The 16,894-nt window shown below is 47.2% G+C and overlaps 2 protein-coding genes across 2 annotated transcripts in view; one reads left to right on the forward strand and one right to left on the reverse strand.

Annotated features, from left to right (window-relative positions):
• The first annotated feature begins 153 nt into the window (after positions 1-153).
• Positions 154-11,473, forward strand: CCDC167 (coiled-coil domain containing 167). Its single transcript, XM_010193811.1, has 4 exons — positions 154-192; positions 6,833-6,927; positions 9,329-9,381; positions 11,370-11,473. Exons 1-4 carry the CDS (start codon positions 154-156, stop codon positions 11,471-11,473), a joined length of 291 nt encoding a protein of 96 aa, XP_010192113.1.
• A 4,040-nt stretch (positions 11,474-15,513) lies between these two features.
• The window catches only part of CMTR1 (cap methyltransferase 1), a 22,053-nt gene continuing 20,672 nt past the window's right edge, over positions 15,514-16,894 (reverse strand). Inside the window, exon 23 of the mRNA XM_010193821.1 lies at positions 15,514-15,646. Within this exon, the coding sequence (XP_010192123.1) occupies positions 15,514-15,646 (133 nt within the window). The remainder of the gene's footprint in view (positions 15,647-16,894) is intronic.

The following is a 16,894-nucleotide window of genomic DNA, read 5'->3' on the forward strand; positions in this document are numbered from 1 at the left end:
GACCTCGGGCAAAAGCGACCTTACAAAGATGGCGGCCGCCCCACAGCGCAACCCCTCACAAAGATGGCGGCGGCGGCGCGGACGTGGCCACGCTGGGACGGGGGAGCGTGGCGGCAGCTCTGCGCATGCGCTGATGTAGTCGGGCTGGGGACCATGGGCCGGAGGCGAGAGGGGCTGAGCGTGGCCCGGGAGGTGAGGGCGGGCGGTGCTGTGGGCACGGCCGGGCTGGGGCGAGGCGGCTGTTGTTGCCGGAGTGCTTCACAAGAGAGCAGTGGGTGCTGGGGAGGGCCGGGGTAGTGGGGGCTCAGGAGCCCTACCCTGACCAGGCTGTGCTGCAGTGGTGCCAGGCCCGGCTGCCACTTAATGTGCGAGGGTGGTGGCCGAGACTGAGGTGGCATCGGCCTGCACCGGGTCCTCCACGATGATCCGTCCTTCATCCCGTGCTTTCGACTGTGCGATGGCGTTTGTTTCCCTTCCTGCTGCTGAGCCCTTGAGCCTGTACAGGAAGAGGTGGTAGACGTGTGCACCCATGAAGGGGGCTTGCCCCTGACTAGCAAATCTGTGCCCAGCTTGGCCTGCGTGTGTGGTGGTGAAAGTCAGCAGTAGGCAGGGCCTGGGCTGTTGCTTTTGAGGAACCCAGTGATAAATCAGCACATGAGGTACCTGTGAATCACAGCAAGGAGAAGGGGAATAGACAGGTTTTCAAGAGTATGCCTTCTAAAGCTGCCTTTTTATTGTTGCGCTTGGGTGTTTCGTAATTTCCTGAATGGCAGGAGGGTTACTGGTAAGCTTTGTTTAAGCTTTATATCTATATTAATAAACAAGCATGTTAGTTAAGGTTTCTCTGAAGCGTAGTTCATTCTGGCTGCTGCATTGAACAGTGGTATCTGGACTGACTTGGAGGAGGCAGTGGTGAACCCATAGTTCAAGTCTGTGGGTCGTGGATACTTTGGGGACAGTAAAAGCCTGGATCTTCCTGACAAATGACTGAAGTGGGGTGGAGTTGATCTAGTGAATCTCGCTGGTCACCTCCCTGTCCTGAAGTCTTTCAGGTGAGCATAGGCACAACAGGCCAAGATAGCCTGGGTAGAAAGGCCATGGAAAGGACTTGGGGCTTGTCATATATGCTTCATCACCCAGTACTGTAAAGGTGACTGTCCTACTGTGTCCTTTGAATGGGAGATCAGTCTATAAAAGTTTTCTGGTCTATTTCATCTAGTTTGGCTTTCAGTAGAGAAACAGACATTTCTGGGCACTCTAACCCAAATACTGCCACCAAAGGGCGTTCAGAGGGAAGTGTGCTGTTTGTCCAGCTTCTCTTCAGTGACCCTGGCAGGGAAAGTTGAAATAATGAAATTCTGGTTGTTTGAGATGTGGCAGACAAGGAGAGTTGAGATGGTAGAGTCTACCTTATAAAAAGAGAGGTGGTAAAAAAGGTGAGCCTGTCAGGGACCTGCTGGTCACAGAATGGAAAAGGACTGATATTAGCTGCCACAGCAAATTCTTGAAAAGTGTTTGGAGATTTGTGGTATCTTTAGATTTTACTTTTTTTTTACAAGTTGTCATGATAGAACACACTGTTTTTGTAAGGACTGTAGAACTACTCTTCTTCGGTGTGCTATAGATGAAAACCTCTCACTGCAAAGGTACTACTAAAGGATAAAATCCTTCCTTCTTGCAATGATGAGAAAGGTACTGAATAGATGTTAGGGAGGAAGAAAACAAAATCCCTTTAAGCTAGAGGAAGAGAGGGCTGTGTTTCAGGTGTCAGAAATACCAAGATATTGATTTTGTAATTGAAACTTTCATTCCATTCAGTATTACCTTCTGAGCTGTTATGATTGTAAAGAAAACTTTCGAAATGAGTCTTAATATGACATGATGCATGGCTAGCTTTGAAAGGCCTAATCTAGGCAGAGTCATGCTTGTTTAACTGAAGTCATGATGCTAAATGAATGCAATTTTCTATATGGACAGTTATCAGATTAGCTTGCACTTACAAATTGCAGGTGTAATTGATATGAGCTGGTTTAAACTGATATAAATGTGTCTCCATAATGTGGTGATGGTTTAAACTCGTGCCACTTGTCCTTTCATGTAGCTCTGTAGTCTTTCAACAGGCAGCCTCACTGGCAGTGATGAGCTGCACAGAAATTTCTTGATGAAACTCTTCAGGAAAATGGCACTGGGAAGACTGGTCCATGGTGTAGCGACACAGTGAAAATGGAGTGAGCTTAAGAGAGTGACAAGGATGATCAAAGGTGTGAAAAACTTCTGTGCAAGAAACAATTAAGCATACCAGGTCCCTTTAAGCTTGAAAACATGACTACAGGGGGACCCGATATGGGTCTATATCCTCTGTATGCTATTGGCAATTTTAAACAAAGAATGAACATTCAATGTCCATACAAAAGTAGGGCTATTGAGTCAAACCAGCAGCTGACAAGCTCAGAACAAACAGGAGGGGTTGGTTCTCCCCACAATCCATGGCCGAGCTGTGAAACTCCTTGCCACAGGATGTCGTAGCCCTTAAAAATAAAATTGTGGCCCAGGCAACAACAGAAAAAAAAAATCATGGAAGCGAAAGAGTGGGGCTCTTAAATGCAAAGAGAACACCACCCTGTGCTCAGGCAGTGCCTGAGCTGCACAATGTCAGCTGTGTGTTTGGAGAAAGTATTGTACTGTGTATGGCTGCTTCTGACAAGGCAATGGCTGATCAGTGTCCATGCAAGAGCACAAAGAATGGGGAAAAGGCCAGCGCAGGCTTTACTCAGTAAAGCTGCTCCTACAGGATTTTTGAGAAAGCTGTGGGTGGTGGGGGCGGTGTGGCCAGGTCTGCGTGCTGTCCTGCAAAGCCACTGGTCCGAGCTGAGGCAGGGTGGGAGGACTCACTGGGTGGTCCCTGCAGGGCTGAGGGAGGAGATGCAGGTAGGATCCAGCCCTTTCTCCTTTGCCAATGCAAGGGGCTGATCTGCAGGGTTTATCTTAGACTTTGCTGGTGGATCATCCTCTGTTGTGTAGTAGCTTGCCTGGTAAATATTTCCAAGCACTCTGTGGGCACAGCATTTGTGAAATGATTTGCTAGCGTGCAGAGTGATTGCAGGAGCGTGGTGAAAATGGAAGTGTGTCCATGAGCTGCAAGTTAGCATTTGAATTTAAACAAAACTCATCTCTGCTGGTCTGATTTTAATAATCCAGCCAAATTTGTGGATGCAGGAACCACTAATTCTTCTGTGAAAAGAACTGCTCAAGTGTACTGGCAGTTGACAAGGCACAAGAAGACTGCTTGGGGATGAGTTTTTTTCTTTGCCCTCACATCTTCAGTTGGCTTTGATCTGTTATATGAGGGTCAGAAGACGAAAACCTCATTACCTAACGCTGCTGGATGTCGACGCATGTGTGATTTGGCTCTTTGCCAGTGTCTTAATTAGGGAATTCATAAAAGCAGAGGGTGGATGACAGTTCTTGAAAAGCGCTTTTAGCCTTTCTGCTGGAAAGAAAGCTTTTATTAATTCATTACAAAATGCATTAAAAGAGATCCAGCTTAACTCTGTAAGCAAAGCCGCTTCCTTCTCCCTTCTCTCTTTGTCTCTGCCTTTATGTGAGCCATTTCGGGCTCCCTGCCCAAGATGGTCCCAACAAATGAGATTTGTAATAAGCATGTAAGTCAGTTTGGATTGAAATCTACTCCAGGTCTCTGTGGTTTAGGTCTCCAGATTGCGAGCGAGTGTTGCCAGAATTCAATGAAAATGGCTCAGTGCCTTGTCATACCTTGTGGAGCAAGGGAGGCATCTGGTCTTCAATCCCTGTGTGCATCCAAAGCTGCTGGGACTTTGCTTTCCAGAGTGACTCTTGGGGAGCAGAAGGGCAGATCTGTGTACTCCGAGCTGCTGCCTGGATGTGAAGCACCTGTTTCACTCTCCTCTTTTAAGTGGCACTACTTCAAGATGTTGCTGCAAGTCAAGTCCTGTGTCCCTGCTATAGCCCATGTGAACCTGAGGAGCTGTCATGTGAGCTCTCTGTGTGCTGCACTTCAGCTCTGTCCCAGAGGATCCTCTTCATGGGATGGAGAGCCAGAAGGAGCAAGGGTTCATCTTTGCACCTTAAAGCCACTGTGCTGAGATTGCCACTAAAAAGATAAGCCAGTGTGAAGTGCAGAGAGGGCTCAGCCAAGTGAGCTTGGCTCTTCATTCTCCTGCAGGCTTCCAGTAGTCCTAGGTACCTACCCCAACTGACCTTCTCATGTATTAGTAGGAGGGAAAGCCTTCCATCCACAGCAAGCTCAGGTGTGCATCTGCCTCTAGGATTGCTTTGCTGGAGAGCTGCTGCAGGGAGTTATGCCAAAGCCCTGCAAGTTCTCTTATGCTACAGCTTTACAGGCTATGCCCCCTGTGGGAGTTTTGGCAGCCTAGAGAGTAATCAGTACTTCCCAGGCATTCCTCTGTTTCTCCCTGTGCTTGTTTTCTGTTTCTGTCTTTCTATTGTCCTGTAGTGAAGAGTTACTTGGATGGCTGAGCTGCCAAGAGACTCCTGGCTTGGAGGAACAGATCCCAAATCCAGAGTGAGGCAATGGCACTGACATATCCAGATGTTTTGCCCATAGTCTGGGTCGGTGTCTGAGGCTCCTAGTGTAAATGAGCCACCTCCAGGAGGCAGATAGTATTGTCCTAATTTACAAGGAGGGAAACTAAGGCACAGTAAATGGATAACATCTGGGAATCCTCACTCTCGTCCTTACTTACAACCCCTAATGCCCCAGACTGGCCTGAAGAAAAGAAATAGTGGGATTCTGGATGGAAGATATTTTGTTCATTCAGCAATCTGTTCCTCCTTCCTTGTTGTTTTTTTTTTAATTATTATTTTCTGTCCCTTGTGCCCTCAGCACAGCAAAGCTGATGGTGTTGTTCTAGGGCATGTGGTTTATTAGCAAATTATTGCTCTTCAGCAGGGGACCCAAACTTTGGTTTTGATTTAAGAGCAGTAAAACCAGTTGAAACTTTTTAAGTATTCTATGGAATCTGGAGATTTTTAGTCAGCAGAAAGCAAAGGCATTGGCAGAGTTGGGCCTCTTGTTATGTTTCATGAAATGACACAAGTATGGGCAGAGAATGGACTGGTGAGCACAACTGCAAACTGAGCAGAAGGAGCAGTTTTGGAGGAGAGGAGAGGAAGTGCAGTGACATGGATAATTTAGTGGTCAGGTTGGCAGCTGACTAACCAAAGCTCTCATTAAATTATATTACTTAACATGATTTCTAAACGTGTTTCCAGAGAAGGTGTGGTGCATTGTTACACGTTTACTGGCTGAGGAGAAGCCAGGTAATGCATGCTGAAGTACCTCTTGCTGTGTGTGTATGTGAGGGTTTCCAACAGATTAAGGAGCAGAGACAGAGTCATTTGCAAATGGTAGGAACTGGCAAGGGATGTGGTTGTTCTTAAATTGGGCTGGGTGGACATGGCACCTCCACTCTGCCATTGAATTAACTTCCTGATAAGTGTGGTCAGTGCTGAATTGGGTGAAGCCCTTGCTTGGCCCTGAAGCAGACTGGGGTAACACATCCCGCTGACTGAGCTGTAGTGGATGACAGATAGTGATGAGTGGCTGGAGTTAACATTCTTAACTGGCACAGCTGGATGTGGAGGAGAACAGTAGTCTGTGCCCTGACTGAATGCATTTTCAGCTAATGTGCTCCAGAAATATCCATGTCCTCATCCAGGCAAACCCAAGCATTGCCAGACCCAGAAGTGCCATTCCTTGTGCTCTGGGATCAGGTGATGTGCCTCCATGCTCCCCTGGGGCTCAGAGGAAGCTGTGTGGGTTCCTCTGGAGAGGGCATCCCATCATCAGCCCTGGCAGAGGTGCCTAATAACAAGGGACTTTGAAGTTGCTCTCTGGTAAATGCAAAGATTTATTTGAGCCTTGTTATATGTGGCCCCCTCCCCAGCTCTGCTGTGCTCCTTGCAGGGAGACCATTGAGGTGACATCACGGCTAAACTCCCTTTTGCAGTCTGCTTTGTTCTCCCCTTTACATAAAGCCTCTTCTCCCTTCCTGCTTATTTATAATGCTTGCCTGCCTCTTCTGAGCAGGAGGTGTGAGATTGCTAATGAGCTCAGGACAGAGCTGATTCCCATGCAGCAATAATTAGGGATCACTGCCTTTGATTTTGTTTCTTATATCACTGTTTATGGGAGCATTTGTGCTCTAGGCCACCGCTGAGGCTTATGTCCAGGTGTCTCATTCCACCTCACTACTTTACCCAGGACTGTGCTGCCTCTTCGTTTCTGGTTTGTGAAGGCTGCCACCGCAAGAGAGGCCGTGCTGCCAGCCATCTAGCTGGGCTTGGCCTTGCTTGGAGAACCAGACACAGCAGGACCGTTGCACTAAGTAGGAGCCATCTCATTGCCACCCCAGGGCACCAAGGCCATTTTCTTTCAGGCTAGGGTGTTGTGTTCATATTACCTGGTTAGTCTCGCTCTTTCAGCCTGAAAGAGTTTTCATGAAGATGTCTACTCTGGTTGCCAGGCAGAAAAGAGGAACGATTCCCAGGAGAAGTGTTGTCCATGGTAGGATTCCTTCGTGGGCAATCCATTTGCACACAAGTAGATCAACCCTCATGTACTTATCCACAGTTACTCTCTGCCGCATTGTATTACAACGTCACAGTTGCCTGGGGTGTAACACAGGCTGACCTAAGAGATGGTGGGCTCTTGATCCTTAATTTGAGGAGGAAGGAGGTAGAGTGGCTGAGCTGCCACCCTTCCCATCTGAGTGGGGATGGATCCACGTTAGCTGCGAGAGGAAATGACGGTGACTGGTGTGGTGTTTTTCAGATTGATGGACTGGAGGAGAAGCTGGCACGCTGCAGACAGAGCATGGAAGAGGTGGATCTCAAACTGCGCAGGGAGAAGCTCAGCCCTGAAGGAAGGTATTGATAACCACCTTTCACACCTGTGGCTGTGCACTTCAGCCTGCTGTCATTCTGCTGTAGTACTGACCAAGGGCTCTTGAAGGGATGGGAGTATGGTTTCCCATGACAAGACTGTTCCCCCAGCTTGGAGCTTACTTGAGGAACTTGCCAGGGTGAGAAGTTCAGTGATACATGGAGAGAGCTTTATCTTATCAACAGTCTTGCTCCCCAACCTGCACTACAACCAGCCAAGCAGTGCCTGTAATTTGCCAGTTCATTTGTAGGGCTAGCTCCTGCCCTGCTAGGAAACAGCTCTGTGAGTCTGGCAAAGGTTCATCACATGCTGCTACTCAAGCCTTGCTGAAGCTGCCTGAGTTCAATCAAAGGAGATGTGCAGCAGCCATCTGTCTGAAGGCCAAACCAGGCTGGGACACAACTGGGAAATGGCTCTTTCTGTGCTGCAGATGTGTCTGGATGTAGGGATGCAGTGACACCCTGGCTTTCCTTAGAAAAGGGAAGAGGGACAATTCCCCTGAAAGCTGTCACTGACACAGGAGAGGCAACTGTGGGCTTCTAGACCAGGAATTTGACCTGGATTTCATAGCAGACACAGGCAGAACCTGCTGTTTCTCTAGAGTGTGGAGCAAGAGATCCTACATCTCCCAGTTGATTCTCAAAACTGTCTGCTTGGGGACATTCTTCCAGGCACCAGCTTCTTATTGCTCTGCTCCTAGCAAAAAGGCTGGGAAGTTCAATTGTAGGCCCAGGGAGTGGTCCTGTTGGCTGCTCTACAGTACTGTCCTACATCCTCACATCCTGATATTTAACAGCCTCAGGTTATCTTCTTTGTTCCTCCTTTCCACTCTGTTACTTTGCTCTGTCTGCCATTCCTTGAGCCAGCCTCTCTCTCTTCTCTCCACTTTTACTGGGGTTTTATATCCCCATCTGTATTTGGACAGGATCCTGTCTCCTCCTGTTCCTCATCTGTAGTTTCTCAACTCACTTGTCCCTCATCTAGGCCTAAATTCGTCTTGTGTTTTCTGTCTGTATTCTTTATCTGCTACTGAGCTCGCCAACAACCAAACCTACAGTTGTGGTAACTTGATAGAATGGGATATGTCTGTCTGATTTCTCTCTGAAATATAGGGCCTCAAGCAAAGAATTAGGATTAGAGATTCCTGGAACCTTTTCTTAATTTTACAACTTATGTGGAGATGGAAATAGAAATTCTGTTGCCCTAATTCAGACCATTCAAAAAACCCTGGAGGAAGATACTATGATTATTGATTCAGTGAGTATTACACAAACGAGAGAGCTCTGCTTTCCCATTTTGAAGTTCAGTTGTTAGGGATTCTTCATGTCTTATTCTCAAAGCCTCTTCCTTTGACTCTTCACAAGGCAAGTTGCTAAGTACCGGCTCAGTCACATTGGTAAAGCTGTCTTCTTGCTTCCTTCTGGCTGCACTCAGTGTTGCCTTTCCCCAGTTGCCTTTTAGAGCCCTTTCCTCTCCTGCTGCTCTGATGTAGCTTGCTTTCTGCCATCCCTTACTTAACTAGCTGTACACAGAGATTTGGATCTCTTTCTTCCTACAGGTTCTTGCTCTGCCCCAAGGGGAACAACAAACTTACACTCAGTGACTCAGTGTCTTCTCTGTCTGCTCTGAACCATGAGATAATTCGTTAGTGCATATTTATTTATATGCACACAGTCTGAAAGGAGTGACCGCGTCCTCACTTGCCATAATGGAAACACTGCTGCTTTCAGGCAATTTGTTTTGCTTTTATATTTTAAACTGTGTATTAATTAATCATCTTGTGCAGCTTAAAACAAGGGTTGGGTTGGCCTGACTTGCTCTTCATTGTCATTATCCTGAGTCTTCAGTCTAATAACAGGTTGTTTAACTGGTTGTTACTGGGCTTGGATTCAGGTTGGTTCCTTGAGTTGACCAATTTCTGTAAATTGGATACCTCTGACAAAGGCATCCCAGCTCCAATCAGTGGTAAGAATTGGTGTTCCAGCCCTAAGCCAGATGTGGTGGAGGGGCAGGATCCTGCAGAGAGCATGTAGAGACCCTGTCCCATCCTTAGCTGTGGCAGAACTTCCTACCCCACCTGGGGGAACAGAGTAGGGGGCTCTCTGACACACAGACCCCTCTCTAGCCGGCTTGTGTAAACTGATGCTGTCCTGCAAGAATTGATACAAAGCAGTTTGGGGTAAGGAAAAAGTAATTTAAAACTGCTGCATCTCTTCTCCGGCACAGCTGGAGGTTTCTAAACTGTCACCTCTCCACAGTGAAGGGTGAGGGGCTCGTTCTGTGAGCAGATATCCCCAGCAGTGGGACAGTCTCTCTTCCATCATATAAGCAAAGAAATAGGCTGTGTTGTGCCTCACAGGTAATGAACTCCTCTTCTCATTACAGAAAGTCACTGGAGAGAGAGAGAAACTTGCTAATGACCAAAGCTGACAACTATGGTAAGAGCTTCATTAAAAATGGTCCCTCTGGGCTGGATGGGATCAGTGCTGCAGCTTAGCTTCGCCTTCAAGCTCCTGCCACCTCTGACTTCTGCCTTTGAATTTAGCCTCAACCAAAAGGAGCTAGACAGAGGGAAATCTGGTCACCATATTATAATAGGAGTCTAAATCCTCCCACGTGAGCTGTGTTATCAGAGGGGAAAAAATAAGCATCAGCTAATGATGGCGAGGGGGGAAGATGTCCCTTTCACATACCCTAAATTACCAGTCTTTAGATAATCTTAGGCAACAGATTGACTTGAATGGCTTTTAACATGCTCCGTTCCTATTTTTTTTCTTTTTTAATAGAGGCTTAATAAGCAAGCTTGCAAGTGCTACCTGGAGCGTGGCAAAGTATACTTTCCTTGGGGAAGGTTCCCACTGTACCCACTTCTGGGGCCATTCAGCACACAAGCATAGGCATTTACACTGATGTGCTGCCTGCAGTTCCAGAGAGCCAGGGTCTTTCCTTGCTGCAAGTGCTGCTGTAGATGGCTAAAATAAGAGTCCCTCTGAGCTACCACACATTTGACAGCACTTCCATTCCACTGGGGATGCTGCTTTGCATGTTTTTAGGCTCTTGGTGTTGAGCAGCGTGTTAACTGCTTCACAGCACTCGCAGCAGTGCGAGCACCAGAGCTCACACAAAGGAAAGTAGCACAAATGTTCTTTTAGGCCTAGAGAGTTGAAAGCTGGGGTATTGCCAGCAAATTTATAATTTTAACTCATGTTAAAGGACTGTTTCCAGAAGACTTAACAGTTATTTTAAACAGATTCAGAGCTGCTCCCTAAGGGGCCGCTGCTAGAGACGGCAGAAGACTCTGCACATCGCTCATACCCTTTTCCCAGCAGTCAGCCATCACTGCAAGCATCAACAGAGCAGTCTGAGAGGCTGTTCAGACAGCAGCAACAGCCTCACCTAATGGCTGCTTCTCCTGCGACAGAACAGAGTGCACACAGCCTTTTTAGATCACTGCTGTGGCCTCTGGTTAAATCTCTGCTCATGCCAGCTGACACACTTGAGGCCATGAACTGCAGTTGCCGATGATGGCATCGCTCCATCAGTTTAAGCTGGCACTGCTGTCCTTGGGGTTATGTGACCTCCTGCCCAGACCACCTCCTCTGTAGCCGTGCAGATTCAAGCAGTTTGCTCTGTGGTTGCATGAGAATGCTTGTGCCACATAATGAATGGCTAAAATAATTATTGCAACTTGGTCAGTGAGGCTGTAGGCCTCATTTCTTGCCTGTACCATCCAGCAAAGTCTTGTGGAACAGAACTAGCAAGAATGGGGTTCTCATCTTTGGTAAAAGGAGAAAACAGAAATGGAGAGCAGTAGGACTCCATACTTTTGGTACCCACATTCTTCTTTTCTCTGCATTTCTTCTTTTGTAAAGCAGGGCCAGGGAAAGTGACCTATATCTAAAAAGCTGCAGACCCCAGCAGAATGGGTATCCAGGCTCAGACCTCTTCCACACTCATCCTTCTAGGGCACAAGGAAACCCGGATTGTGCAACATTCAAAGGTGGCCACAGTTGTGTTTAAGTGAATTTAAGCACTAGCAAAAGTTATCATGTTGTTACATCTAGAAGACAGTAAAAATAGCACTCTACCCTCTGTCTTCATTCTCTTAGGGAACAAGCCATTACTTTAATGACCCATTCTGTCCTTAGTAGTGTGCTAGAACAAGGTCGTGCAAACCAAACTGATCTGGCACTGAAGTATTCTCAAGCACAGCTCCTGAGATTGACAGGATTAGAGTTAGCACATGAAAAGGTTGCTGCTTGTTTACTTCCTGTTCAGCATATCCCATCATTAGCAGCTTTGCATACTGATCCCAAAAGAGTTGACTGTGGCCAAGGTAGCATTGTCCTTTTAATGCAGTTTTTGAAAGGAGATGAAGCTGCAACATGAGGAACAGTCACAGGTAAAGTTTTTGTTTGTTTCCCAGAGAAAGAACTCAGTGTGCTTCGCAAGGAAAATCGCAAGAACGCTGCCCTTGCTGTGGCCATGGGGTTGCTGATTGCTCTTATTTATGCCTGCTGGACAATGTGATTGCATTCAAGAATTCTCCCTGCTGACCAAATGACTCTCCTTCAAGGAGCTCTCCCTCTCACCACTGTGCCTCCCTCAAGGGTGAGGATCAGCATTTCAAAATGCTGTTCTTGTTTATCCTCTTCAAGCATCATTGTAGGGAAGCTTTTTCTCTTGAGAATTGAGGGGGACAGGAGACAAGCCAGAAATCATTTACGATTGCAAATAGGGTCAAACAGAGCTCAAGGTGCTGTCTTACCCAATATGCCGCCAAGACCATCCAGCCTGATGTGGGAAGGTAACACATTCCCTTTCGAAGAGGACCTCTGTGGCTGCAGACAAGTTCTCTCTGCTCAGCCCAGCCAGAATCCATGCCATCTTCTTGGTTTCTGTGACTTGGCCATGAGCTGAAGGGACACCATGTTCTTTGAAGCAAAGGTCAGCTTGGGTATTGTGACCTAAAGACTTCACATGTCCCCAGAACTGAGCTAAACAAGGATATTTCCTCCTCCACACTGACTTACAGGACCAAAGGAATCCTACCTCCACAAGTCCAGACAGGAGGGAGATATCTCTTTCTGCAAGCAGGTAGCATCCAACATGACATCTGGGTGCTTGGACTTGGTAAGATCTACCTACCTCTCCAGTGCATTAGAGCTCGGTCGCCACTTTGTGCTTCTGAGGATCAACATTTGCAGAAGAGAGTTTACTATCAACTCCCAGGGATGGAAGTGCCTCTGCAGGCCTTTTAATAAAATAATTTGACCTTGTAACTTCCTGGTTTTCTTTTTTTTTTCCTGTTTTGTAACATGCCTCTCAGCCACTGTTTTATTCTTATCCTGCCATCTCCCTGCTGGTACACATTACACCGCAGTAAACCTAGACAGGGTTAGGCACTTAACATCCTTGGTCAGCAAGGTCTCCACAGTGGGTAATTGATCTCTTGTGGCCTGGAATCTACTTGAGCATTTGGTTTGAGTGGAAAGCAGCCTAGCATGCTGCAGAGGCGTGCTGAGGACCAACCTCTGTGGTCTGCTCTCATTCTGATCCAGTGACATGCACCAGGTAGCCCTGAGTATGATCTAACCTGACAGGAAAGCCTTTAAAAGGGGACTGCCTTGAAAATTTAACTGTACAGGGCATTTCTCTGTCTCCACACAAACACACATTGCTGGCCAGAATTTTGTGGGAAGCAAAGTAAATGAGAACTTTCGTGAACTAAAGGGGCTGTATTTGTAACAGAGACAATGAAAGCAGAGAAGTCAACACAAAATGATACACAGCCTAATAATACATTATGCAATTAATGTACATAAACATTCCCTTCAGCAAGACCTTCCTCACCCCCCTTCCCAACATTATCCCTCCACATTCACCCTGCAGTAGGGAAGTAGCATGGTGGCTCATGCTTGCCTTCTTGAAGGAGGATTCAGAATCAGGGTTCAGTGCATGAAAAATAAAATTAAAAATAAAAGCAAATTAAAATCAGGAGGAGCTGGAGGCAACTGGGTAAACAGAAAGTATCTGTTCACAAGAGCTAGCCTGCAGGCTAACCAGGGTTTTTTGCACCCTCAGAGGCGTACCCTCACCCTAGTGTATTTCCTAGTCACCCTTCTGTCTGCTAGCCCGCAGGAGACCAAAGCCCTGCGTGGAAGACACAACACTCCAAAGGAGCCTGGCAAAGGGAGCAGCATGCTTTGCTGGCATTGGAACAGCCTCAAGGCAGTCTGAATAGCGCCAGAAGTCAAATTACTGGTTGGTTTATAAAGCCAACTGCACACAGGCCAGGAAACCACACAGTTGGTTGTTTATTGCCCACTGGGAAAGATTCCTCATAATCCCTCATGGAAGTGCCTTTCCCAAACCAAAACTACCAGTGACAGGCTTATTGTTCTTTGGGGGAGAAGGGCCACCCTTTCTTTCATACATGTTTTACCAATGCTTGAGAGCAGAGGGCTCACAAGTCAGCAAGAGGATGTAATAACAGCATGCACTCTCAGAACTGCCTGGGTAGACCTAACTGTGTCTGGGGACTAATGTGGAAAAGCAGCTTTGACCCCTTCATTTTTGGCCAGAGCTTAAGAAGAAACCCAATAGCTGCCTTGCACAATGTTCAGGACAATCTGTAACCTCAGCTCCCCTCCCCTCCTGAGCTTTGCCTCCTCCAGTTTCCATTGACCAACAGACCACACCAACTTCTGTTCTGCTCTGTTAGCCAGGGGGTGTGGGTCTGCAGCGATCAAGCCCGCATGTCATTTTTCTCTGGTGCAAGGAGGTGCAGCTGCCAAGTTCATTTGTACCAAACTGTTGAGAATTAATACATGGATCTATGGAGACAACTTGCTTGTGACGACATGGAAGTGCTCCAGGCTCAGAAAGCACAGCCTACTTGTAGGATGGTATTCAACTGCGTGCTGAGAACGAGCACAAAACCTACACAATACTGGGCCATAGAGAGTGGAGGTGGGACTTCTACAACATGCCATCCTTGTTCTGGCGTCTTCAGGTGGGGCACAGGGCACCCATGCACCTACTACACACCTACAAGTGAAAATTTCTGTATCTTGCTACATCAAGCGTGTTCAAATCACACATGTGGGTGGGAAGAAACAAGAATCTAAGCAACTGCTATAGATTCTAGAAGAACTATAGCTTTCTTTAAGGCACAGTTTAGACAACCCCTAAATGTTTCCTCCCTACTGCTAATCTGTGTTTAAAAACAAGCCAAGAATAATAAAAAAAAAAGGGTGGGGGGGCAGTTTTGCTGCTTGGCCAAAAGCAGTCAACTGTGTGTTATCTTCTGATCTGTGTGGAAGACCTGGCAAAAGCGCCATGGAAGCCAGAAGTGAGGGTAAAACATGCAACAGAAGACGACTTTGAGCCCAGCACAGAAGTGCATGGAGAAGTCTGTTGACACACAAATACCATGCTGAGAGATTTGTGGCTTCATGCCTTTACCCCAGATGCAGCTCTAGGGCCAAATGGGACATGGAGGGTTTCAAAGCCCACTCTGACATTTAAAAAGGCAAGTCTGGTAACCTCTCCAGTGAGCATAGTCAGGGGACAGCATTTCTTCTGATTAACCAACATGGTCAAAGTCAAGATCTCTTTTCACTGAAGCCTTGGGTTTGGGTTTTTTTAAAACTATGTTAGATGTTCCCATTATTTCCTCCAAAGATCTTCAGCATCTGCCTTCCTCCCTGAAAATTTGGGTAACGGTGTCGAGTACCAAGAATCAAAGCACCTTGGTCTCAGAAGTACCATGAGGCATAGACACATTCACACATCAACCCCAGGCTGCTGGCTCATCAGTCTCCACTGACCTGGAGTGGGGAAATCCCTGTCACAACAGCTTCTAGAGGTCTGAGAAAGCTCTGGCACTGAGCACATCACACCTGCGCCAGGAACTCTACTCATCACCTGCACTGGCCTTTGTCCAACAGGATACCATCATATAGAAACTGTCAGCAGCCAGCCAAGTGCCTCAGTAATCAAAAGCGTTGGAGACACCAACGAGAATACATACTTGCGTCCCAAAGCTGGCAGTCCCTAATGAGTTGACACCCTCCACTGGGTAGTGTAGGCCTTTGACAAGGCTGAGGAGACAGACAGCTGCCAAGAACGATGCAGGGCTGCTTCAATGCACTGTTGCCCAGCTCTGCCACTGAGACATCTCTGCTCCTTCGCACACTGCCAGGGAAGCACAAGCCTGGAGAATTCTGGCACACAGAGCTCCACAAACCTCACTGAATGTTTGAACAGGAGCAAAGAAAGCTGCCAGCCCCTTGGCCTCATGCATGCAGTAGGTCAGGACAAAATGGCATTAGGCCGTGGCTCCATGGGTACCCTGGCCTCAGGCACTACCTGGGCCATACTCATATACATTGCCAGGGCAGAGCCTCGTCCTGTGCCTTCTGCATGCCACCCCCTGGTTAGATCACCTCCAGGAAATCAGCTCTGGAGAAGGCCAGGATAGAAGCTGTGGAGCCTCCCCAGTCTCATCAGTCCCTGAAGAATCCAAGCTGGGCTCAGACCCCTCTGCAACCCTCACAAAAGCAGGGTTAGGGGTAGTGTGCTTGGATGAAAGACAGGACATCCTCCTTTGATAGCTTCTCTGGATCTTGCCTTTTCTGAGAGTCGTGCACTTTCACACCTTCCCCCCACTCCCAGAAGAGGCGGCTGTAATGACAGATGCTGTGGACAGAGAGGAGAGCAAGGTTAGTTTGGCAGGGAAGTTGAAGGAAAATACTTAGCCACAAAGAGCACTACAAAATCTCCCTTGCAACAGGAGCCACACAGAGATATTCCATTTAAGGGGTGCCTCAGAGAAAGACCAATGCTTTCATTCACCTTGCAAACTCTGCAGCCCTTAAGGTACAGCAGCTTCCAAGCCTAAGAGATTTCCATGGAAACAAACTTGTCAGTTCCAGCTTCACTCAAGATTCAGTTCAGTATTTGCTGGAAGGAGACAGGTCATTTGGCAAAACCTACCTCCCTCCAAGTTTTTGAGAGGATGAAACTGTCATTGCAAGCAACAGAAAGGCCTTAATGAAGAATTTAGAAAGTCTGCCAGCAGCAGCAAGCAGCAATCTAATCACTCACCACAAACCTACTAGAATCAGTAATAGCTGTCCTATGGAGCTTTGCAAACGAACAGCACTTCACGCTGTACAAAAGTGGCGAGGATCATCCCCTCTTTCCCCTCACGTGAAATAACCAAGCTCCATTTGGCTGCTGGGAGTTCTGGTCCTACAACGCCATCTCTCACTCCATCCATCAAGCACAGCCCTCCCTCACTGCAGCAACATAGTCCCAGCCATAATAAAAACAGAGCCACTAATTACTGCCAACACAGCAGCCTTTAGTTTTGCACAATTACTGACACTTAATATTCATAGCTTATTTAGTGCTACTGTTCTAACAAAGCAGTACTAGCACAGTGACAAGGGCACAAGTCAACAGCTAATTATAGACATGTTAGTACTAAACACAAGACAACACATCCCTTATGTAGCCCCACACAAGCGCTCCCTCCACCACCTCAACCATTCAGGGAGGTTCATGCTGCCCTACTTTGGAGTACATCGGCAGAACTAACCCCATCCTGATACATGGAAGAAAGAAGCATCGTGTGCCTCTGCTTTTACAATTTTAAGCCTATTCTTCCACTTAGCTGGTTAAAGAAACCTTACAGATTCTTAAGAGCAGTGCTGTAAGGTAGGTAAGGAGATTCAAAGTGAGAAAATCAGAAGCCCTATTTCAAATCAAGCTCTTGCTCAGAGGCACAGTCCTGGGTAGTGGTGGTGGAGGGCATCTCCTGAGACTACCTGAGGGCAGAACACCTCCATCCATGAGCCCTGAGGTGTCACACAGACACAGAACTTGCTGTACTTCAGACATAACCTTAGCCTAGTACTCAACAGATACAGATAGGGTTCAGCA

Source organism: Mesitornis unicolor, unplaced genomic scaffold (assembly GCF_000695765.1).
Source record: "Mesitornis unicolor isolate BGI_N332 unplaced genomic scaffold, ASM69576v1 scaffold24450, whole genome shotgun sequence".
NCBI classification, from domain to species: domain Eukaryota; kingdom Metazoa; phylum Chordata; class Aves; order Mesitornithiformes; family Mesitornithidae; genus Mesitornis; species Mesitornis unicolor.